This window comes from Notothenia coriiceps, unplaced genomic scaffold (assembly GCF_000735185.1).
Source record: "Notothenia coriiceps isolate Sejong01 unplaced genomic scaffold, NC01 NC01_scaffold00026424, whole genome shotgun sequence".
NCBI classification, from domain to species: domain Eukaryota; kingdom Metazoa; phylum Chordata; class Actinopteri; order Perciformes; family Nototheniidae; genus Notothenia; species Notothenia coriiceps.
Window position 1 is genome coordinate 1907452 of NW_011359125.1, and position 26330 is coordinate 1933781.

The 26330-nt window shown below is 39.5% G+C and overlaps 2 protein-coding genes across 2 annotated transcripts in view; one reads left to right on the forward strand and one right to left on the reverse strand.

Annotated features, from left to right (window-relative positions):
* LOC104957131 (CUB and sushi domain-containing protein 3-like) overlaps positions 1 to 26330 on the forward strand; it is a 196504-nt gene that overhangs the window by 118244 nt on the left and 51930 nt on the right. Inside the window, 2 exon segments of the mRNA XM_010784744.1 lie at positions 220 to 300; positions 1215 to 1328. Coding sequence (XP_010783046.1) covers positions 220 to 300; positions 1215 to 1328 — 195 coding nt within the window.
* Positions 22439 to 23286, reverse strand: srp9 (signal recognition particle 9). Its single transcript, XM_010784671.1, has 3 exons — positions 23089 to 23286; positions 22865 to 22933; positions 22439 to 22605 (listed from the first exon to the last, which is right to left on the reverse strand). The coding sequence occupies exons 1-3, from the start codon at positions 23158 to 23160 to the stop codon at positions 22486 to 22488; spliced, it is 261 nt and encodes an 86-aa protein (XP_010782973.1). The 5' UTR covers positions 23161 to 23286; the 3' UTR covers positions 22439 to 22485.

Here is a 26330-nt window from a genome sequence, read left to right on the forward strand (position 1 = left end):
ACACACACTACACTACACACACACACACACGACACTACACACTTACACACTACACACACTACGACTACACACACACACACACACACACACACACACACACACACACACACACACACACACACACACACACACACACACACACACACACACACACACACACACACACACACACACACCACAATTGAGTGCAAGCAAACACTGTTGTCCTCTCTCCAACAGCATACCAGCTGAGAGCCTGTCAGCCACCCCCTCCTGTCGCCAACGCAACCATCCTAACCGATGATGACGAGTTTGAAATAGGTTTGTCTTCTTTTATTTTGCTTGTTTACTGGCCATAGACAATGTGTTATTAAATAAATGTGCACTAGACATAAGCTAATTTGCTTGGACAGCCCTGGACAGAGAACTAAATGGGACTTGACGTATCTAATGGTTTCGCCCATTATTAATGAGTTAATTCCCCTGTCATCTAAACTCTTTATTTGTTCATTGAAAACAATTTTGCAGATGTTTTTATCTTTGCTGTAAGTCATGGTAATCTTTATGTGTAGTACATATTCATGAACAGATGTACATTCTCTAATGTCTACTGTATAATGGATGTATGTATTTATTAAGACTGCCCCTGTACAGATATTATTTTGGCCTTCACCAACTCATTCTACCTGGGATATCTTTCAAATCTCTCTTTATTGTTGCCGTTTTCTCTTCTTTCTCATAATTATTTCCATTCTTCTGAGTTTGGCGATTTATTCATGCGTTTTGCAATTAGATAGAAGTTTAAGGCAAGGGCTGATTAGCTCTTGAAGTAGGCCCTTTTTTGGTTACAGTGTTCAGAAGTGTATAAAATTGGAAATCACATGGCTAGTGTCTGCCTTACTTTGTGTCTTTGAAATTGAGTGTAAATTAGATTTTGTGTGTGCATGCGTGTGTGTGCAATAATGCCTTCAGTACTCCAGCTATACCTAAGGGGGTGTCAATCTTCATTAGAAAATGTGTTGTTGATTACTGTTTGAAGTACTCGTACTGAGGAGGCTGCTCTTGTGTGTGTGTGTGTGTGTGTGTGTGTGTGTGTGTGTGTGTGTGTGTGTGTGTGTGTGTGTGTGTGTGTGTGTGTGTGTGTGTGTGTGTGTGTGTGTGTGTAGACGGATATGTCTTTCATATCCACTCCCAGCGTGTGTTTGAATAATTGCGTGTTATATGACTTCGCACAGGGGACATCATTCAGTACTCGTGCCTGCCCGGCTTCACCTTGGTGGGCAGTGAGATTCTGACCTGCCGACTTGGAGAGAGGCTACAGATGGATGCACCCCCACCAGTCTGTCAAGGTTGGTTTTATTTAATGTACAATTATATGAGTATATTTTAATGTTTTTTGGTGGCATTTTTAATTATTATGAGTGTGTCTTTTCAAAGTTTGTTCAAATATTTGTGAATGCAGATCCCTGTTCAGTTGTGTATGCCTGAGTATGTGTGCTTGATGCCATTCTGCCAAGGTTGGTTGGAGTCGCAGCCAGCACCCACTGTTGCTGATACATCATTTAACAGATTGCCAGCAGGCCCCCTTCTAGCAAGCTCCTGGTGGCAAACAGCTTCTCTTTTCTAATTTTTCAAGACTCACAGTCAGAATACTACTGACCCAAGATCATAGACCTGCTCTCCCCTAGAACCAGCACTCAACTGTGAAGGATCAGTGTGAAACAGATTACAGATCAGCAGTTTTCATCGACAAGTGTTTTTTGTGCAATGTAACAAGGTGGATGGAAAGCAGTCATGGCTGTTTTTTCTCCTTTGAAAGGGAACTCAGATGTAAGCCCTTAATCCTTGCTCAAAGGGACCCGTGGGTTTGATTGATGTAAAATGTCTTTCTAGCAGTGTTTTCGAAACAACAAGCAAAGTAATAGAAATGTCTGTGTTGTCAGCATCAGAGATTTTCTCAAGACCAAAAAACAAACACCACCAGCCTGCTTGTAGTTCCAATACATCCCTGCCGCAGACAACAGAGTCCTCTTAAACCTTCTGTTCCCTGTGGGAAGATGTCTTTTGAAGGGCCCTGAAGTCCTTTGTGTAGTCTTGAGTTGATGAGCATTTGTCTTTTATTTTTCTTTCTAGAAACTATGAATAATCACATTGGAATTGTGATCAAGCCATGACAGATACTTGACAAACCCAGAGCCTGCATTCATAAAGCATCTTAGAATAGGACTAGTGATTTGGAACCTTTTTGCTCATCCCTGGCTATACTTATTTGATGCTTAACTTGATATCTTTGTTCTTTCCCTGTAGGGTTTTTGCGGCTGACATTGTTTTGCTCTCACAACTTGCCCTGATTTCATTTAAGGATGTGGAAAGAGAAGCAACAAATAGTTATGGCAGCTTAAATCGAGTGACCTGGTAATCCAAGCTGTGAAAGCTACTCACATTCCTATACTTTATTCATAAAAGGCTACATGCTGCACTGCACATTAACATTAGCATTGTGTTAAAGTCTTGAATACAACAGCTTCTACCTTTTTATTGTGCTGCATTGAGCATTTTTTAGAAATTAATAATGTATAAAAGAAAAAGGGGTATAAAGTCCCGCAGCATTTTATGATCTTGTTACACATTGCAGAATAAAGAGAGAGATATGGAAACGGAGGAGTAAAAATCTTAATTGTATATGTTCAGACTGCATAACAGCTGTCTGGCATACAGATTTACATTCACGTTAAGCATTGCAGTGAGATGTTTTTCATTTCATTGTTTGTTTACGAGTGACCAATCTAGCAGATCAGTAACAACTGTGAATGGTTCAGAATAATTTGATCTGTTTCTTCGGTGCCAAGTGAGGGCAGTCACTCTTTTGAGAGTACTGGGAGGTATTTCAAGCTCTCTTGTTGTGTTGGACTTGCCATCTCACCTTCTCATGTGTTACTGTTATACAGAGCCCTGCCAACACAGACTAGCTTCTATCAGCTAAAACTCATATACTGTATTTGAAATCATTTCACAGGCTTTCATTTGAGTGACTGAATTAACCTGCCAAATCCAGATTGGCAAAGCATGTCGGGACTATTATTGGAGAACACTACATTGTTTTTCACTTGGTTTCATGTGAACGGCAATCAATATTACGGCAGAAATGTTTTCTACTTTTTTTATGTTTGACAGTATACATCTCATACATCATTGCGTTGTCCTGCAAGTCCGGTTATCTAGGATATTGATTAAAAAGCAACATTTATATATAAAACATTAAGGTATAACAGTGGTTGTCCTAAATATGCGCAGTTACTGTACATTATAATCATGATAAGATATAGTTAGTATATATCTCGATCGATTATCTCCATAAATCCTGCATAAAATTGGCATTGGGACGTCTGGGTTAGTTATTTGTCGTTTGACATTTTCATGGATCACCCCATTATGGTAGTCAAGAATTCATTACATTTTCTTGTGCTGGATATGTTATGTCCTTGTGCCACCTCTAGCACGGAACTAATTGCTCTCCTTGGGAAATGTAAAATTGAACTTAATTTCAGTTGACCTGCTATTCACATCCTAGAGACTGCTGCAGTAAGCTTTTAAAGGAGCCATTTCCTGTCGGCTGCTTGCCGGAAAACCAATTCTCCAGTGTTCCTCCTTTTCGCTTTTGTTTGCTGTCAACCCTTCTGTTAATTGTCATTTTATGCTTATAAGATAACACTGAAATGTCCTTGCATGGCTATACACGTTCACCCTCAAATTCCACTGGTTTTTCAGATATTTCCCCAGACTCTGCCTCAATGAGGAAGGTTGTGTATCAGCTTCAATCAAGGATATAGCCACAATTGAGTTTACTGCTGTGTATGCCCAGCAAGCCATCTGCCACATGCAGGTTGAGTCCGACCCATTACTTTTTGTAATATTGATCTTCACATTCCCATAGTTTTTCATTTGTCAGAAAACCTAATGAAAAGCAATTTCTGCTCTAACCTATCTCCATTATACTTATGTATGTTTATTTTTATGATGTCTCTGCAGCCGGCAATATGTATCAGTCGTTGCCATGGCATTCTTATTCTACACACAGTGATCTGAGTAAAAGAATAAACAATTACTGGTTTGCAATAGAAGTTACAGAACAAATGCCATTGGCAGTCCTGTTTAAAACATCACATTTTGCATGCATGCCATTGTAAATTACATTGAAATACTACCATACATAAATGGGTCAAAAGAGATTTGATTTATGTCAAAAACTAAATATAACTTCCATTTAACCATTTAATCATTATTCAGAGATGAATTTCCTGGTGATGTTGGGATATTTATTTACCTAGTAATGGTGTTATATTATTTTTATATTAGTTTTTCAGGCAATACATGCATGTTTTGCAAAATACTGCATTTTCATAGTATCCTAATCAATATAGGAATACATTGTAAGTTTCAGTCTTTGTCCTGATCATGGTCCTCTAAAAAACAACCTCATTAAGTAAAAGTATTGAGGTGTCTGAAACAGTGTTAAGCCTCTCACAATTATTCTTTATTTAATCCCTGCCCCTAAAGTTGGAGGCAAGGCAATTTAAGACACAACTGTGCTTACTGGATGAACTTGTGTGTGTTGCGTGGCAACGTTAACTTATTAAAAAGCCTGTGACACGAGTTTCCCCCATCATCCAAACCCATCAATTTGAGTAAATATTGTCCCCTTGAAAACCGTTACTGAACTGATTTTGGATATTTGTACTTTGATAACCATTAATCTGCCCTTCAATGTTGAGAATTTTCTAGATCTTCTCGGGGATTCTTCAAGTCCCGCCAAATTATGGGTGACGTCAATGCGGGCAAAGCGCTCCAGCTGCACCGTTCAGGATCCCAGCATCTGCATGTAAACGCACGATGGCGCACACAGCAGCAAGCTCAGACAGCGATGACAGTTTAATTTTGAACGTGTCTGAGAGCTCATATGAGGCTGAAGGATCGGTTTATGTTGTATCTGTTAGAAGTTTAGGAATTAGGTGCGTCAATATGGGCGATCATACCGGTACCGGTACCGCCATCGGGATGGACTGGGACTAAAAATCAGCCCGGGACTCTCGACCGGCCCACTTCGGTACCACTAGTAAATTGTCAACGGGGGGAGTGGGGGATGTGCTAGTGACTTATCCGACCGGCCCACTTCGGTACCGGCCCATCNAGTTCTATTCTCACGCTGATGACTGCTTCCAGCGCCATTACCATAGCCATAGCCATGCTAAAGCTTTGTAGAAACTGGAATAATGACACACGGGGCCCAGACGCACAGTGATGTGCACAGAGTGTGCTTTTACACTTATTTTATCCATGTATACGATAATATTTCAATTCCATAAAGGAAAGAGATAAAGAAAATTTAATACGAGAGATAAAGACTATAAGCTGGCGCGAAGGCTGTACCATATGCCACTGAGTTCGCCACTTAGCTCTTGGTATGGTGTGTCCCCAGTCAAAAACCCCAGCCGGATGCCATGGGCTGGGGGTGTTGCCAAATTGCCCTAGAGGGCGTTGCCAAAATCTCCATTTGTTCAATTACAGGATTAACCATGAATGGACGCTTCATTCACAAATACAAAGACAACTGGGTATTGTACGAACTCTAGTCTCGTTCGCAATGATTCCAGCCTCTTGTAAGTTGCGTATGCCGATACTGTAAGCATCTTAATCACTATATTTGTCTATGACGGTTTTCACAGGCTACTATAATGAAAAAATATCAATATTTTTAATCAAATAATAGTATATAGTGTTGCTTCTTGCAGTACACTTGTTTGTAATATTTGTTGGAGTGTTTTTCACAGTGTGAGAGGTGAAAAACGAGGGGATAGCACAGATTAATAAAGACAAAAATAAGATGAGCGACTAAAAATAATAATAATGAGAAACATATACATAAGCAGCAATAAAACTCCAATGCTAAATATCATAATCATAATAAATTAAATGTATGTATATTAAAGTAAATCACATTCCACAACCCCCCCATTATAGCAGACTGCCACATTCGAATGGATGAACACATTTAGTAGCATCAATACGAAAACAGAGTATCTTTTGCTAAATACCAAGTTTTACAATACTTATATGCTCAATATTAACCCTTTGGAGTCGTGCGTCACGTCGCGTGATCAAGATCACATGACCCTTTCAAGCCGGTGCATGGCATAAAAACAACAGTCGCGACAACATGCCGTGGGTTTTTGTCGAACGTACTGGCTTGAAACGATATGCCAGTCTTTGTTTTCATGCAAAAAGACCCAGTAAAACACGAGATTACTATGAGATAAGTGAATATATTCAAAAGTATGAAAAAATGAAGCACATATTTTATATCTTCGCCGTATTTTATCATTTTACGAAACGGAAATAACTGGAAAACTGTAAGAATTCTGCTCCACAGGATGTATTACCAGGGAAGGGGTGAGCGTAATCAGGTAAACGGAGTGATACCGAATGCGAGACGAAAGAGACGAAGAGGGACGGCAGGAAAATGAGAGAGACAAGATATACATATTATGTACATAATGTGTGATATATAATAACATAATGATTATTTCAGATGATAATACTTTTCAGGGTTAGGTTCGGGTCCTGAACAGCGCTTGGCTCTCTGCTGCAGAGAAGATCACTGGCTCTAAACGAAAGGTCAAAAAGCTACATCCAAAACGGAATAAACATAATAAATTATTTTATAGGTTAAGTCTTGTTCATTTGTTTTCAAACCTTTTTATTAAATGTGTGATAATCTCCGGTGGAATGGGTGACTATCACACAGCACACACTCCAGATGCTATGATATAAGTGCTCATATTTCATAGTATCAGATGTCACATTATAATTCATATGCTCTCGGCAGTATTTTATCAATGTTGTACGAAACGGAAAATACATGTAAACTGCATGTTCTGCTAAACAGAATGTATTACCAGGAAGGGGTGAGGCAATCAGGAAACGGAGTGATACGAAGCGAGTACGAAAAGACATTCATGTTCTGGACTCAAGTGTTCTTGCGGCTAGGGGGGAATGAGCTGAGAAACGCAGTATACATATTATCTGTTGCAAATGTGCCTCCACAGAATAACATAATGATTAATCAGATGCATACTACTTTTCAACGATAGGTCGAGTCTGACAGCAACTTGGCTCTTCTGCTGCAGGAGAAGATGCACCGGCTCATGAACAATGTCATTGATGTCCCACAATGCTTATCATCCAAATGGATAAACATAATAAACTTATTATTACTAGGTTAAACTTGCACTTGTTCATCGTTTCACACTTATTATTAATGTTGAGTATTTCTATGACACAATGGTCATACTTGCTCACAGCACATGTAGATATTCATCTAGTTGTAATGCTCAATACTCCTCACAGTTTGCCTTCATCATGCAGATTCATTCACATATCTTTCATACTGTAATATTGAGTGTAATATTACATGTTCACATACAGAGCTATGTATGCAAGAGAAGAATGTCTGGTTACTATTTACAGTTCATTATTAAATTCTCGTATGGACTCAATGTGTGTCATGACGCTTAGTGAAAAGAGCTGATGGAATGCGACCATCCTCCTTGGTAGAATGCCTCACACATTGCGATGGCCAATTACTGTATATTTCAATACGAAAGGTACATATCATGACATTGTACAGCTGAGATGAACGACACATCATTTGTATGTTCACACATGATGCGCTTATCATCATGAAATATATCTATACATTTTATTATCAGCATACTTGCACTACTTTCCGTTTTCTACTCGTATTTCTTAGGCAATATTCATAGACACTGTCGATACTGCTCCACAGCTGCTGTCGTTTAGTGTATTCATACACCTCACTGTTGTTCATCATTCAATTCATTCTAACTTCATAAGTTCTGCAGATTGTGACTACTGTTACTTTCATTACTGCTTGTTGCAATCCTGGTTACAACTAAAATCGGATTGCGTGGTCTCAGTAATCTGTTAATATGTCGCAATAACAATGTATAGTTCATCTACTCTTGAGCAGGGACGAAGTGTATTCCTACTACTTATGTGATATCAGACGACGATTACACATGTACATGTTGCATCCTATTTAGTGCAAACCGAGTCAAGCCGACTCCAGGTGGCGGCATGCACCTTAAGTTGTTTGCATCCGCACAAACTACTACCGCGCGCGCTAGTCGACGCTGTATTCTCGGTCTACTTTCGAGGCGAGCCGCAACGTCTCCAAACAAGTCACACGAGACAGCACAGCTACGTTTGGCTCTGTACAGCCGCTGCAGTACATATCACTGTACGCTGATGCAGAAAGCCTGATACGTGGCGCTGTAACTCCTCCACAAAGCAGCAAAGCAGCATGTTGGTCCATATGGTGTCCCTTCTGGTATACTCCACGGTGGGGCAGACAGAGGGAGCCGGGTATAGAGTGTTTTCTCGCCAGTCAACGTGTGTATTAAAAAGTTTAAATCTTCCGCGGACATAAATAAAAGTGCCCGGGTTCAATAGGTCCTTGCGTTCTAGGTCTTGTTTATTTTATTGACATGCTTTTAACACCAAATGAATCAACCGACTCTATATAATAGGTAATTAATTCAACACGGAGCCTCTCTGTGTCCGCCCTCGTCTTCGGACAGCGTCAGTGTTCTGTCTCATGCAGCAGTGATCCAGTGACCCCGCCGAAAGTAAAAAATAACAATTTATAACTATTAGATAGGTTGATAGTTATTAAAATACTAAGAGGCGATGATCTGACTTGAAGTGTCTGTTGTTGTCGCTCCGTTCACCGCTGCATCACAGCGGGAGGAGCTGCAGGTGAGCAAGAGCTGCGTGTCTCCGTCCTGTCAAATTAGACCTTCACTCCGCGTTGTTATGTCCATATCTGAGAGAAAAGATAAGATAATCCCCATTCAGTGTGCAGTTTACTTTTAGATGGCAGGGGTGAGCAGCAGAAGGTGGGGAGAGGCCGGGGCTATTTGCCTCATCATTATCAGAAAATGATCGTTTTGAGCTCTTACACACGGAGCCGTTGGACCCCCAGAAGCGTTGCGTATGCCGTTCTATCCACATTGGGACCCGTTATTGTTTCCGCAGTTGTTTACTGTCAAATTCGGTCGTCCTAGTTGGGCAGAATGGATATCAGCGGTTTTCAAAGTGTGAGGCGCGCCTCCCCTAGGGGGCGCCAGAGAGCTTCAGGGGAGGCGCAGCGTGAGACACAAAAGAACGAGAAAAAGACGAGTAAAGTGACACTTGCCCACTTGTGGCTGTCTGTGGAGACCGAGTTCCCCTACCTCGCCAAAAAGGCTGTAAAAGTGCTCATTCCCTTCCCTCCACCTACCTGTGTGAGTGCAGGTTTTCCGCATTGACTTTGATCAAAAGCAAGTACCGGTCAAGGCTGCAGCCAGAGGATAATCTGCGTTTATTCCTCTGTGCATCAAAGACGCAGACTCATTGTTCCCACTAAAGTAGGGGTGAGTGTAATAAGGAGGCAAAGTTGACGTTCAGTGTGTTACCGGGAGCATATAAGGATTTATCCACCATGTTGAAAATGTTAAAAAAAATATGTCTTGAGAACACGGCATGCGGAAATATACAGGTCGTGCTGCAGCTAGATGTGCCTGTCCTCTGTAAGAAGGTGTCGGCGACTGACATGCAAGGAAGAACGGCTGTCCACAGGCTGTTCCAACTTTAACAACTGTATTAACTTCCAGGGTAGTGAATTGAACATGCAATTGTAATTGGGTGTGTGGTATACGGACACGCATGTTCCACAACAACACACAAACTGAACAACACTCAATTTTTCGATCGCTCCCAGCGATCTTGTTATAATAACAAGTGCACGTTACTGATGCAGTATGGTTGAGACCATTCGGGCTTATTCTAGAGGGGTGCAAGGAATAGTCCAAGTAGTGGGGGACTTTTATACAATATGTTTAAAACATAAAAATAAAAAGGTTTAAAAAAGTTATTGTTTAATGTTTTAAGGAGGTGACGCTACTCAACCAATCAAATCGGTGCAGTCAGGACGATAGATTCAAACACACACAGAGACACGACAAGAGGAGAGAAACAGTCGGAGTAATTTCAAATGGCGGAAGGTAGACAGCGAAAACAGAGCATTTAATTACATTTTCTCTTACTGGACCTCTTTGAAATGCAATTGAATACCCCTGCATTATAGCAACACTAATAATAATAATAATAATAACAGCAATAATAATTGGGAGGGGGGGCGCGGCTGTTCTTATGTTCTCTGAGGGGAGGCTCACCTACCCACACTTTGAAAACCCCTGCCTTAAACAATTTGAAGTCCAAATTATCAACTACTGTCAGCCTTTTCCAAGGAAAGGTATTCTTACCTCACTCTAAGACCAAGGAGATACCTTCAGAGACCACCAGAGAGACCAGGAATTGGGTAAAAATGTACAAAGCGGTTTTATCAGGTTTAAAAAAGCAAATTGACATGTAAAGAATTTAGATTTATTTTAACTTAAATTTAAAATATTCAAAATGTAAACTTTAATTTATTTACAGAAACAATCAATGAATCAACAACTTTATTAATCTCACAAGGGGCAATTGGTTATGAGAGCTTATGTCATGTACACAGGCAGGAACATACAGGTGTGCATTGTTGTCCTCAATCGTTGTAACCGTTGTCAAGGTGTCAAAAACGCCTTCCTACAATTTTGGTGGAAACTTTTATGCTTTGCTTGCACATTCTAAATTGCACAATTTGGATAGGTCAAAAGTTCAGGATGTACTGTCTGGTTTCATATTTCTAGTAAGACATTATTGAGAAATACTTCCTTTCCATCAAACCAAATTAAAGCCAATTTAGCATTTATTTATCAATGGTAAGCTTAATAGAGGTAGGTGAGGTCCGTGAGGTCTGTCACGGCCACCTAAACAGCAGATCTGTCAACAATATAATGCAATATTTTATGCTATAATGGCTATGGGATCAACATTTTGGAAAAATAATTCCGTGTCTGTAATTTAGATACACATTTTATGATTTTATTAGTAATTATAAGAGCTTAAGTTAAACTTCCAAAAAGAAAAGAAAAAAGAAGAGAAAAATATCGTACAACCTTGCCAAATGCACAGCCAAAAGATTCGAACAATTAAACAGCCGAAATTACCCTGGTGAGGCACAGGTAAAAATCATATCAGGATTATAATTCTCATTCCTCCACCACTGCTTGTATTTCCCTGCAGAGCACAGATCGGTGAGACCACTGACGCCCTGAACCGTCTGGAGGGAGACCTCACGGTCGTGCAGGATGGCAACTCTGAGGCCAGCAAGGATCTGAGCGCTCTGGAGAGAGAGGCTAAAGAGCTGAACCTCACCTCCCAGCAGCTGCACCGCCAACTGGACACCCTGAAAAACTCCAACTTCCTAGGTGAGGAAAAAGAGGAGAAGGATCTTTCAAATCACTTTACATAATGCCTAAGGACAAGAGACTTGAAGTCCCAGCTAGCATCAGGAGCCAATGCCAGACTACTAACACACATTTACATTGACTCAGGCCTTCATATGGCTGGCAAACCTCTGAGAATGTGTCTGAAACCGCTGTAAGCTTTTAGTTGTCTTTTCAATCCTTAAATGTACTCCAGCAACAGTTTGATTGATCTGAAATGTGGTTTCCTCTAGGTGCGTACGACAGCGTCCGTATCTCCTACAACAAGTCTCGTGATGCGGAGCGCCGTGCCAACGAGTCAACGACCACCAAGCCCAGCACGGTCAGCCAATCAGCAGACACTCGCCGCCGCACCGAGCGCCTCATCTCCGCCAAGAAGGACGACTTCAACCGTAAAAATGCTGCCAACAAGCGCGCGCTTGGAGATCTCAACACCAGAGCACATGGCCTGGACCTCAAGAAGATCAATGAGAAGGTTTGAACACATTCTTCTTGATTTGAAGCAGCTGTTAAAACTAATTAAATGTGATAGCATTAATGTGTGAAGCCATACATACAGTGAAGTGCTGAGAAAAGATATCTGGACATCTTTTTTTTTAAGTCTGATCTAAATTCTGTTTTTCTTTCTCCTGTGTCTCTTGTGACAATTGAACATGTGAAAACAATTGAACATAAAGTACATATAGTGTTATTCAATATTACTATCCTCCTTTGTGTCTAGAAATGAATTTGAATAGGCGCTAATCTGCTGTTAGCATTAACTATACAGATGTTATGTTGTAGTGGTGTACTACAGCTTCCTAAAATACCCCAAAAAAAAGAAAATCCCCTGCCAAAACATTAGAAATATCTTAGAAAGATTATCCATGCTTAACCTTTTTTCAACCGTTCAGATCAGACCCAGAAATTGGATCCCCAGATGATAGTATTATAATATCCATGTATTTTGACTTTGTGTCTATCTGTATAATATATATTTTGTAATCAATATGAAGTATAAAAAAAAAACATTTATTGATGTGATTAAAAGGTGGCTTCTTCACCTAACCCAGTGGTTCTCAAACTTTTTCTGTCATTCCCCACTTTGAACAGGTGGGCCTTTTCAAGCCCCAACTGTTCCTCATCGCTCCAATCAAATGGTAGGCCAAGCTTAAAATGGTCAAATGTATCGTTCTTGATCAGGGGTCTCCAACCTTTTTTAGGATGAGAGCTACTTTCAAAAAATAAATCAAGTCGTGAGCTACTTTTACTCCTCTTTTGTTAGTTTTTTGCAGTGTGTATATTTAGCACATTTTAACATTATTATTATATGCTTACCTTTAACCTTTGTGTGCTGTTTGGGTCTGTGGGACCCGGTTTGAGTGTTTACTGAAAGAAAATGTATGCAATTTAATTATTTTAACCTGCTTTATTTGCGGGTGGACCTCACATCCTCTCGGGGGGTCCGGGGGCTTTCTTTTTATTTATGCATATTTTACTAATCACTCCCCTTTTAAACTGTTTTTATTTTTGACTGTCCTATAGTACACATTGGAATGATTTCTTACTTTATTTTTTACACCTAGGCTATATTAAATAGATAAAGGTGTGCTCTCTCGCTCTCTCTCTCTCTCTGTCGCCTAGCTCACAAAGGCTGTGTGCTCCTCCGTGGCGATGACGGCTTGCGTTACAAAATAATAATAAACATAGGCCTATTTGTAAAGTGGGGGGACACAAACGGGATTTTGAAAAGTGTCACGGTTAAACTCCTTATGAAGTGGTGAGATGCCTCTCCACATTGCTTTTCTTCCCCACTGCAAGTGTGTGTGTGTGTGTGTGTGTGTGTGTGTGTGTGTGTGTGTGTGTGTGTGTGTGTGTGTGTGTGTGTGTGTGTGTGTGTGTGTGTGTGTGTGTGTGTGTGTTTCACATGTGTGTATGAGAGATTTTTACATATGTCTGTAAATGATTTTGGTTTCAGTTGTGTGTGTGTGAGCCGGCTCGGATTGGCCATCGGGAGATTCGGGACTTTTCCCGGTGGACCTATAGTCCAAAGCTGTTATTGCAGTCACTGCAACTCGACTAAGCTAGTTCATATTATGTAAATATGTTCTCTTAGACAACAGCTAATTACCTTCACTGTTAGCATTAGCTAAGGCTAGATCCGGCTATCTCAGTAGCTTTTTACTTATTTATCTCTCTATGACAATTTTAAATGCAGAAGTGATCAATTTCTATCGTGTAATATTTATGTATATGATGACACAATATGAAAAGACAACTCTGTTATCAGGTGTGAGTTTATTGCCTGACCCTTTGCATGCAAATTAAATGTATGTTCCACTGTCCCTACAGGTGTGCGGCGCCCCGGGTGACGTTCCCTGTGGTGAAAGTCCTTGTGGGGGTGCAGGTTGCCGTGACGATGAAGGGAACCGTCACTGTGGAGGCCTGAACTGTAACGGCGCTGTGGCTGTCGCAGACAACGCCCTGGAGAGATCGAAACACGCAGCGAAGGAGCTGAACAAAGCCATGGGAGAGGTGGAGGGACTCTTCACTAAGGTATGGAGGCTCATGTAGCTCTGTAGTGTTTTGTTTTTAGTTTTTTTAGGTAAATATATCCCGTGGGTCCATTTTAAAATAGTTGCTCTTGTTTGAACTATTTACCACGCTTGGATAGATCAATGGTTAGCAACAACTTTGATATTATTGGATATGTATTTCTTTGTGCAGGAAACAAGGTAATGAATGTTTTGTCCCCTAAGGCAGACGTTAGAAAATGGCATAATCTGATGGAAATGTTATTCTATCTGTTCAAGCCCCGATGTAATATATTGAATGATTTTATACTGTTTTATTTGTATCATTGTTTATTGGGGTTCTCAGGTAAAAACACAGCTGAACAATTGGGGGAAAGTATTTTAAGTACTAGGTATAAAGAAGAATAACATTTATCACAAGATTAGTTCACAAAGTAAGAAAATCGACATACTAGAATAAACTAATCCAGAAGCCTTTATCACATAAACAATTCCTGGAAAGCGTTGTTAAGAAACCACAGTTATGGTGAATAAGTTGTATCTTTCAGTCTGTTGTTACTCTCTAAGCATTCCTGTGTTTCTTACAGGTGGCAGACGCCAAGACTAAGGCAGAGGAGGCCAAAGAAAAAGCCCAAGCAGCTCTAGACAAAGCCACGGCCACCAAGAACAAAGTGGAGCGCTCCAACAACGACCTGAGAGACCTCATCAAGCAGATCAGAGAGTTCCTCACTCGTAAGTCTGCAGGGTTCTTACAAAGTTACCAACAACAGGTTTAATGTTTATGGTGCCTTCTAATCAACCCCTATGTCTCTCTCTCAGAGGAGGGTGCAGACCCAGACAGCATTGAGGCCGTGGCCAACCGCGTGTTGGAGCTCTCCATCCCCGCCTCCCCCCTGCAGATCAGACACCTCGCTGATGAAATCAAAGAACGAGTCCGCAGCCTCTCCAACGTGGACGCCATCCTGCAGCAGACGCAGGGTGACGTCCGCAGAGCGGAGCAGCTGCTGCTGGACGCCAAGAGGGCCAGGTAGGTGGAGAATAGATCGACTTCAGAACAAATGCATGTTCGAGAATTATTTGATCTAACAAAGAGCTCCTGTATTTATGGATGCAGGCACAGTGCAGAGGGAGTGAAGACGACAGCGGAGACAGTGAAGCAGGCGCTGGCCGGCGCTCAGACGGCTCAGACGTCCGCAGAGAAGGCCATCGCCAGAGCCAAGGCTGACATCGGGGACACTGAAGCCCGTCTGGTGCAGGTACAGTAACAAACTAAAACCGCAAACAGGAAAATCTTTATTGGTTTGACAGGCGCTTTTTGATTAGATTAAAGGTTGTTACATATTTTGTTCAACAGCACACAAAGTGTTTAATCGGTGTTTCCTCTTTTATTTAGTTTTTTACATATTTTCCTTTATTACCGATAACATTACAGGACCAGTTCACACACTTATCTTTGGCTAGATACTTTTCATAAATGTTTCAGATTTCTTTGAGTTTCATTATTGACCACAATAAAAAAAGAGAAAAAATTAAAGAAATCTGTGCTCATTCAAAGTATGTGTGATGAAGGGCATTTCATTATATTTTATAATAAAGACGTATTTTTGATGTATTGGCAAACAAAAAAATGAACAGACGTTGGTATAGGTATCTTCTTTGAAAATCACAGTTGGTGCATCCCTACTAGTCATGATATTATTTCAAAAGGATCAGAATTCACTCTGCCTGTGCATGCTCTCCTCAGATTGAGTCAGAGACCTCCAACAATGAGAAGGACCTGACGGAGGCCATGGACCGGCTGGGAACCCTGGGGCAGGAGATCGCTGCCCTGAAGACCAAACGGGCCAACAACAGCATGGCAGCAGCCCGAGCAGAGGAGACTGCCACCATGGCGCGAGACAAAGCAAACGAGGCCAAGCAGGTGTGTGTTTGTCTGTGTTTCTGTACATCTAATTAAAAGTGTAAACAATTGTTAAATACAAAATGTCTCACCTGTCTGATTGCTCAGATTCTAGACGGCCAGCTGACAGATAAATACCATGAGGTGCAGCAGCGGGTCGACACAAAGGCCAAGGCTGTGCAGGAAGCAAAGAAAAAGGCAGAGAGGCTCCGAGATGAAGCAAAGGAGCTCCTGAAAGACGCCCAGGACAAGCTCCAGAGGCTAGCAGGTGCTCAATAATATCTGTGTGTTTTTGGAGATGGACAGTAAGAGATGTGTTGTTTAAAAAATGTATGTTTTTTATCATCTCAAAGACACAAAGCTCAAAGAATCTTAAACAGTGTTATGACAAATAATTGACTGTTCGTTTACTATTCACATAAACTATTTTGATGCAAGATAAAACAGCAACAGGTTGGTGCTAGGGATGGGAATTTGAAAGCAAATGTATATTCGAATATTCGACCCCCAAAAAAACGGTTAACCGGTTAACCGAAATGTACATATCCTATATAAAAAAATTTGGTAAAAAAAAAATTCGAATTTTTTTTACCCAATTTTTTTAAAATAATTTTTGGAAATAAATACATACATATTCAAATAAGTGTATAAACCAAGTCGAATTTGTCAAATGTGTAGGGAGGGGCAGCAGCCATATCATTGGCTAGAACTAGCTAGATCTGATGGATTTGGACATAAACACGAGTGAAGTATAACCGGACGCGAGAGAGAGAGACCTGCACCTGCAGCTCTGCCCGCTGTGAGGGACCGGTGAGCGGAGCAAAACACACCTTTAGACGTCAACTAACACATTTATTTATGGCACTGTCGTATATATATATACATTGAATTATTCAATTTGATAATATGTAATCAACTTAGGCATCACTCCCAAAAAAAAAAAAAAATTAATAAAAATATTCATAACTCATATTCGAACACATGAATAATTATTCGAATACCTGAATAATTTCGAATATTCGATTAATCGTTCCCATCCCTAGTGCAATTGAAAGCACTTTATGAGTGACTGGCAGGCTTGATATTAACTGACTTGATGAGACTTATACAATCATAAAAAGAATAAAATAGATGGAAAAGCAAAGACCCTTAAATAGATCCTTGAGGATCCCCACAAGTAATTTGACAGTGTTTTAAGAAATGACACTTATTTATAGACTAATGGCTTTTCTAGTATTATTTATTAAATCCTATTATTTATTTGTTATTACCTTCATTATCTACTTTTGTTAATTTTTATAAATGTGTTATTCACTGTGTTTTATGAACATTTGTTTTCCTTCATAATTGTATTTAGGCTTTGGGAGTATACAGTACATCATGCTAACAAAGCCTGATGAATTTAATTGAAATAATTGATAGGAGGCCACTTGAACAGTTCAAGACGAGCTTAAGCATTCCTTGGTTCTTTTTAAAGGATTTAGTGATTAACAGTATCTTAACAAATGCCCAGATCAAGTAAAACGAGTTGAGAATGGCTTACAGTAGCACCAAATTCTGTTAATGACCCACTGTGTAACCATATCTAACCTTATTGCGTCCCGCAGAGCTTGAGAAAAGCTACGAGGAGAACCAGAGGAGGCTGGAGGGGAAAGCTCGTCAGCTGGATGGCCTGGAGGACAAGATGAAAGCCATCCTCACCGACATCAACAAACAAATCCAGATCTACAACACATGCCAGTAACTCACTGCTGGAAAATATCATAAAGAAACATGTGCATTATTGTATTATTCTGGCATTTGATCCAGGTACATTAACTGTACAAAAGACTTTGAAGACATAATAAATAATAGGCGTATTTTACCAATCTGCAAGTCAATCTGCATATTTAGTGCAAATATCTGTCAGGTAATATAATATCACATATGTAATTGTTATTTGTGCACATTATTTTTGTTTTTCAAATAATCTGGAAAAGTGTGTTTTAAAAGGTATGTTTTGAACATGAAAAAGGAAAACTATATTTAAGAAAAATTTCAATTGCACTCAAATTTGAGTGAAAGCAATGCAATACAAACAATCTGCAGTTTAACCATTAGAGTGACTGTTGAGCCGGTCAATATAATATTCTCAAAATGTTCTCTATGAAGTCTCTAACTACTGGAAGTATAATCTGAGCTGTGCTCATCGCGAGAGAACTTTATGTATCCTGCAGTGCACAGTGGCTTCTTTCAGTATGAAACACAACCATTCTTGGGTACATGAGGAAAAAAACATCTGTTTGATCGTTTAAATTCACAAGTAAGAATAATAATGCTTTAATCATTTTTTGCCAAAAATATTATACAAGGTTATATTCAAGATCCATGTTAGGATCATGCATTTTACAGAATGGAGAGATAACCAGGGTCATTGCATTTTTATGAATTTGGACATGAATGTATTTCGAATGCACTCTGCCTTTATACAAATGATGTGACCATTTTTATGTGAAAATATAAAAAACATGTTGTCATTGCCAAGCCAATAGATATTACCAGTGGTGTTTTCATGTCTGGAATAAGATATGCCTATTACCAGATACGAATACATTGTAAAATGAGCGTATTCTAACAGCGAATGCTAGAAGCGTACATTCTAGCCCACAGCTGTAATGGTGCTTTTACTGGTCAGTCTACCTATCTGTCTCTAAATGAGTTAACTTTGGTCTACAGTGAAATATCTCAACTGTTATTTATATCTGATAAACAATAAAGTGTTAAAGACTAGCTGAAATTCCCTCGAAAAACTAAATTGAGAATGCAGTTTAGTTGTATGGGGATGTCCTTTTGTTGAAAAAGGGTTGGTAAATTAACTCCTTTTATATTGTGGTAACAAAAAGGCATTATCATTGGAAAATATCCAACTATTCCTTTTAGCATGAACAAGATTATTTCTTATGAATGCTAAACTAATGATGCACAGATTGTGAATGTTTGTATCAAATGTACTGTGATGAAATATATACAATATGCAGTAATGGATAGCAGTTTTCCAGTGTTTAATTGTGCCTTATAGAGTGGACATTTATATCCATGTGCTATTTGCATGACTATTTGTGTTTTCTGAAACATATACCAAAAACTAACTTTCCTCAGATCGCCATTCAACTGCTGCCAAGTGATTTTATAACTAATTCCCGAAGCAAGACACCAAAAATAACTTGAGTTTAACTGTATACAGTTTTGTGAATAAAGGTTGGATAACTTAACAACTCTCTGTGTCGAAGTAGCTTCTTTGAGCATCTTTATCAGGAGTTATTTAATGGTTTATATGAATACTCAATTCTGATTGGTAAATGTGGACATTTCAGAGGTTAATACTCGCTAACACAACTCTGCTAAGGATCAAGTGACCCCTAGCAGAGGTGTGCTAAGAATGATTAAGGGACAGGGGCGGATCTAGAAAAATATTATTACATGGGGTGGCAAGAGGGCGGCAGGAGATTTTGAGGGGTGGCATCCCCTGGCAGAAGTACAGTATATGCTGATTTAATCGAAGTCATATCAATCAATGTTAACCTGGAAATCCACAATATTGATATTTTAACTCAATAACATTAGGTGACATTATTGTGGCACATCAGTGAATCCTTAAATATAAATATATACAGTGGCAGACATAATTTAATAAATTTTAAATGAACTATAACTGAATGACTTTGTTTCACTCTTAGACCAGCAGGGGTTCCAAATATATGCAGACTGCTGCAATAAGTACATTAATTAACTGTCTCATTGATGTTTGTCTGAATTAATATGATAATATTAACAATCATACCTTTCCTATCAGCTGTCAATCACTTTTATGATTCACATATTCAGTGTTATTATTAAATAAACTATATTTTTTGGACGAGTTAATGATAAATGCTCATCAAGATGCATGCTCACCCTCCTTCAAATTTGAAAGACAAGTAATTACGATCATATATCAAAATTCAAAAGATTCAAAGGAACAGTTCAGCGGCCCACAACTTTACTGCAAACAGTTACAACCTTGACTTTACATCAGAAAGAACAAACACTAAAGAAGTGACTAACAGCATCAGTTAGGGTTAAAAAACGTGTATTCAGCTAAAACATATACATCGCTGCAGTTATTATCCAGTGGAAAGTCCTTACCTACTGGCCTAGTTAAATCAAAGTGGTTACACTTAAGGTCATCATCTNACAAACACTAAAGAAGTGACTAACAGCATCAGTTAGGGTTAAAAAACGTGTATTCAGCTAAAACATATACATCGCTGCAGTTATTATCCAGTGGAAAGTCCTTACCTACTGGCCTAGTTCAAAGTGGTTACTCTTTTTTGGCTGGGCGGTGTAGTTTTACACTCCGTCTTATTTGACTTTCTCAGGACTTAAAAAAGTTTTTTGGGGGCAGACCCCCACAAAGAAAAAATATATACACACATACAAGATCATCATCTTAACAGTTTTTTATGCTCATCCGTGAGCAGAGCATCAAGTTGGCATGCCTATAGAGAGGTGAAGTCCCTCCCTTTCCGGGGGACCTCCATGCAGTGTTAATTTTGGCAGCTGTTTTTGATTTAGTCTTTAGACGAAAATTGTTATTAGTTTTAGTTACATTTTAGTCATTCCTATCCTTCATAGTTTTAGTCTAGTTTTAGTCGACGAAAACTCAAAACGTTTTAGTCTATTTTTAGTCGATGAAAAATTACATTTTTGTCAACTTTTAGTCAAAATGTTTTCTCTTTTTAAACCAATTCAGTTAATACAGGTAGGCCTATCTGAAATTGGAATCAATGTGACAGTATCAAGTGTTGAAATTCGTAAAGCAACATTTCACTCTCTTAACACTTTACTTGTGTAATATCTAGGGATGGGTATCGTTAAGGTTTTCTACGGTACTACTAGTCTTATCGATACTGCTTATCGATCCAGTACTTTAACGTATTCTTGTATTTACCTTTAGAAAAACTAACAAATTGTTAACCGAATTAATTGCTTTATTTAAATGTGAAATAAATGAAATATATATAATTATGTTAAAATATTGTCAGTACAATATTTTAACATAATTATATATATTTCATTTATTTCACATTTAAATAAAGCAATTAATTCGGTTAACAATTTGTTAGTTTTTCTAAAGGTAAATACANTGTGCTCCTTGGTAAGATAGCTCCAACATAACCTCTCCAAGGCCCGCTTTTTTTTTTTTTTTTTCTTTTTTTTTTTTTTTCTGCAAAGCGAGACCTCAAGGAGCTGAAACAGCAGGAACGCCTATTTCTTCGATGGCACAAATCTGCGGAGCTTTCAAGTTTCTCCTATGGGTGAGTTTGATTTTGAAAAGGGCTACTTACTTTTGGTAGTGTTACTATCTTTCAAATGAAGTGGTAATAAGCATGCATGAGTTGAACTGAGTTTGACAATAAACTGATAGAAGCAGAATTTTCCAGCAATGTAATGTATTAATAAATAAATATATATATTATACATGCTTTTACATAATGAAAAAATACACGACCAATGTATATACTACAATGCATCATTAAGAAAGCCTAAAAACAATCAAAGCTGATGTTTTAAACCATTCCAGGAATTTCTAAGACAGCTGACAGCATCATCAAGTTTTACAAGGAACATGGCTTGGCCCCAAGGATGAGACGTGGTGGTCGTGTGGTGACCAAAGGGTGTTGTCCTTTGAGACATCCAGCGAATTGTACGGTTCATTACCAACCTTTGCAGATGTCTTTTGCCATGCCACTTCCTGGACGGATTCCAGGGTTTAAGAGGACGGACATCAGTGTTCTACCAACAACTGAGACCAAGTCCTCTGTGTGGCGGAAATACAAGGTTCAGATGCAGGAGAAGGGTGGGTATTTTCTTATATTTTAATCTTGTTTTTTGGGGTTTTTTTACACGAGGAGACCTCAATGGAAACTAATGATGAGTAATCTAAACAATGCCTATCTTTGTCTTTAATCACCTTTCCAGGTCACCGTGCTGCTGGCAACAGCACATTTAGGAAGCTGTGGAAGGAGCTGACTCCCAGTGTCATTATTGGGGAGGCCGATGACAGACCTATGTTGGTTCTGTCAGAAAAACAACATTGCCATCTACCGCAGCTCCAACTTTCCCGACTGTGTGTCAAGTCAGCGAAGCTCAGGAGCGGAAGAACACCTCCGCACCGTGGGGGTGGAGCGTCAGGCTTACCAGGAGATGGTCGCCAGCTGTAAAGAAACAGCTAGAGAGCTGGGTGTCAAATTAGGACCCAACCAACCCTGTAGCAGAGACATCACCATCCACTACAGCTTTGACTATGCACAGCAGGTGAGGTGTGTGAATGTGATGAATGCTGTGATAATCCAGAATGTTTGGAATGTAACAATATGAATATTCACACATTTTTAGAATTAGAGTATAGATCACTCATTAGTTAATTCATCTGTTGGTCTGGTGTTACAGGTTCACTACCCCAGTGACCCTCTCCAGCCCGGGCCCATTTACTTTATGGTTCCCAGGAAGTGTGGACTGTCTGCTGTGAAGGTGTGGACTGTCTGCTGTGAAGGTGTTCCTCAGCAGGTAAACTACACTGTGCACTTTGTGTCCAGCAGGCTCAGTCCAGTGCTGCAACAGTTCTTCAATCTGTGTCCATGGAACCGCTGTGCGTCTCCTTGGACACCATGAGTCTCATCAGTTTTCCATGGAGCTTCTCAATCTTCTTTACGTCCTGGGCCTGGTCTGTCTTGTACTGTAAACACTGTGGGGATGGACAGAAGACAACATGAGACAATATTCAATTGAGGTGACAGAATTATGGTTAATGTCATGTACATTATAAAGTCGCAATATCAGAAACATTATTCTAAAATGTGCTCTCCTGTCCGTGCCTTCATGCTGCCTGGAAATTGAGGTCTACTTAATCTTCCTCAAGGCCCATCAGTCCAAGCTTTTTAACAGAAATGTAAAAATAATACATTTAGCATGAGTTATTGTAGACCACTCATGGCCTCACTCACCACAGCGTTGTCGGTCACTTTGATACACAGGTTTCCGTCGCAGTGTCTGTACTTTAGAACCACCCGAACCTGGACAAGGTGAAGTTAAAGTCAAAGATCAGAACCACTTGAACATCTAAACATGACACAGCTTTGGCTGCTGGGCACATTCTCTAGCCACCGAGCTATCCAACTAACACTCGGTCCTTAGCATGCTAAGCTACTTCACATGTAAAGTGTTTCACCTTCCTGGGGTCTGTCAGATACAGCTTCTCTGCTGCACGGGAAAACTCCTCCCAGGTCTGATAATAAGGCATTATCAACAAAGTGCAGTGGCTATTTTTTATAATTATAAACAGTAATATTGTTTCTGAATGTGTCGACAGCTCTGCTAACAGAAGACCACATCAGCACTAGTGTGAACACAGCCAATCATATTCAAGTGAATCTCCTTCTTCTTCTTTTAGTTTAATGGCGGTCTACAACCCAACGTGTAAAGGTGCATGCTGCCACCTACTGTACCGGAGTGTATCAAGACTGAAAGACAATTTATTTAAAGGAAACGTTTAAAAAATAAAAAATAATTCTACTAAATAAAGCCCTTTTAGTGGAACTTCTCCCAGCTCCACTTGGACCAAACATAATCTCTTCTGGGGTTAACGTTTCAAAATTAAAGCCTGTTACCCATAAATTGTGAAGTTTCTTGTATTGTTGAGGAATATTGAATAGTGAATACAAATCAAACATATGGCTGACTTATTTGGTAAATCAAATTTTGTGTTTTTGAACCACTTATCTATGGAATGCCATTCAAGCCAAAATTAAATAAATACTTACATAAATACTTAAATAAATACATATATCAATAAATATGCCTATGAAATAAATAAATATGGTTGTGAAATAAATAAATGAGGCAATAAATATATAAATGTATGTAATGTGTGTATTTATTTCAAGGGACTTTTATTTCAAAATGCCACATTTATTTATTTCAGGGGACTTTTATTTCATAATGCCACATTGATTAATTTCAAGAGACTTTTATTTCATAATGCCACATTTATTTATTTCCATTTCTTATATTCAAATGAACAGGGCGTGGTCAGATCACAGATCCAGACCAAAGCAACAGCACCACAACACTGTGTTTGCAACTGTGTTTTTCAAGCTGTGGTTGCAGTCGAATAGTCCAAAAATCAGCTTGTATCCTATCCACTATTCCTTGACCTCTGTGTGAAACGTCACGGGTTAAGGGATAGTGGATAGGAGAATTCAAAAGGATTTAGGAGAAGAGACTGCGGTGCTTTGAGAATCCGACTGCACTTACACTATCGACGTATTTATGATGCGCCAGCTGACGTCATAAATGTGCATCTGCTGCTGCGGGAAAACTATGGAAACTACAGTTTTCTATACAGCGAACTACATAGATGTATAATAAGAACAGCGGACTACTGTAAACTCATAGATATACTGCACCGTTCTCTGATGGTGTTGTTTTATGCTTTATGAACGGGGACAACAGAGAAACAAATATTTTTAATGGCCAACGTTGGAATTTAAATTAAAAAGTAAAAAGGTAACGTTCATATTTCTTGATTATTATAGTGTTGAACGTTCAAAACAAAGCACTTCGGCAAGTTACCACATCAAAATGCGCAATAAGCACCGTAACTTTCATGATACTAATTTATCGGTCATAATCGGTTGTTTCCGTGAACGGCCAAATGTTGTGTGACGGGAAATGCTGCGGCCGCAAGGCATTGTGGGGCAGCATTTTTGTCAAACCTCCTTTCCTATCATCAAGAGCAGGGGTGTCAAACTCAAATACACAGTGGGCCAAAATAAAAAAATGGGTACTAGTCGAGGGCCGGACTGGTTCAATGTTTATTGCAAAACTTATTGAAATGAGTGTGTTGCACATATTAAACCTGGGACTAACAAAGCTTAAATTATTGCCTATAAAAACAACATTAAACATTAAATAATCAGTTGCATTCACTCCTTATGGCTCTATCTGCAGCTTTTCCGGAGTCATTTCTTATGATTACATTTTTCTCCACAGGCCAACAACAGCTTCAAAAAAACTATTCCCCTCAAAGAGAAAACCAAACATGCCCTGTTGTCTAAAGGAAGAAAGTGCAGAAGGAAACATCCATGTAAACTCAGTTTGCTGCTCTGTGATGCTTGTTCAAGCCAGATACTTGGCATCTCATCTTGGGTGCAATCTCATCAATGTTTGGGGTCAGGCTCTGAGCTGAGGAAACCCTCAGGATAGAGTGAAGGTGTGCGTGCAATATACCGATGGGCCAGATCTAATAGTAATTAGAAATTATCCTTCGGGCCGAAATTAAATCCACCAAGGGCCTGATTTGGCCCCCGGGCCTTGAGTTTGACACATGTGATCTAGAGAATTTGAACAGCTCTTATCATGGCTGCCACTGAGGTACTTTCGGGTCATTTCACTCCGTTAGGAATGTTCCTAAGCTAAACTGACAATTAGACTGCAGCCTTAGATTATGACCGATAAATTAGTATTTTTAAAGTTAAGGTGCTCATTAAGCATTTTAAAAGGGATGTGTTAACTTGCCAAAGTGCTTTGTTTTGAACGTGCATCACTATAATAATCAAAAGGTGAAATATATTGCTCTAATCGCTCTTGTTTCACCCAGTTTCACCGCGGCTATCAGCTGTGTTCACTTGCATCATTCAAACAAGACGCGCTGGCCAGGGGGCGGGGCTTATATCCATGTAAATACTATGGTAGATACCAACTACAACAACATTAACATATTTTACCGTGATTTAATTGTAATACACGTTTAAAAACGATGCCGAAGTAAAAACATACTGATATTGGTTAGTAAAAACCATCAATGCTTTGAGAAGTGTGCAGACAAGACGGCAGGCGAAAATCTTTTAAAATGCGTGTTTTCTGAATGGAGATCAGATCGATCAGGCCAAGCTAACGTTGTATCTGCTCCGTCCACACTCACAACAACATCATACAGACATAAATAAAGCAGCGACTGTATTCCCCATGACACAGACAGTCTGTGGTTTGTATTTGTTTAACCTGTGTCCAGTTTTGGAACAGATATGAGGAGCTGTGAGCTCTGTGTGCTAACAGCTAACGGCTGATGGTTTGGTTTTCTGATTCAACGTCAGTGACGGCAGGCTGAGATCTTCACCACTGATTGGCTATCGCGAGAACACGCCACGCGAATTTGACGCTTGAGTTGAAAAAATTCAATCGCGGCATTCGCGTCAACCGCTTCATGCGCGCCGCCGGAGCGAATTTGCTTCTGTCCTCGTCTTTGCATTGACTTGACATGTAATCGCACTGCCCCCAAAAATTGTCCGGTGTGAACGCAGCATTACACTCATGTTTTTTCATGTCAAAATAAACAACATAGTTGGCATCCAGCTTAAAGATATTCTATCCTGCTATTTTTAGGCATATATTATGAGTGTCAGATATATA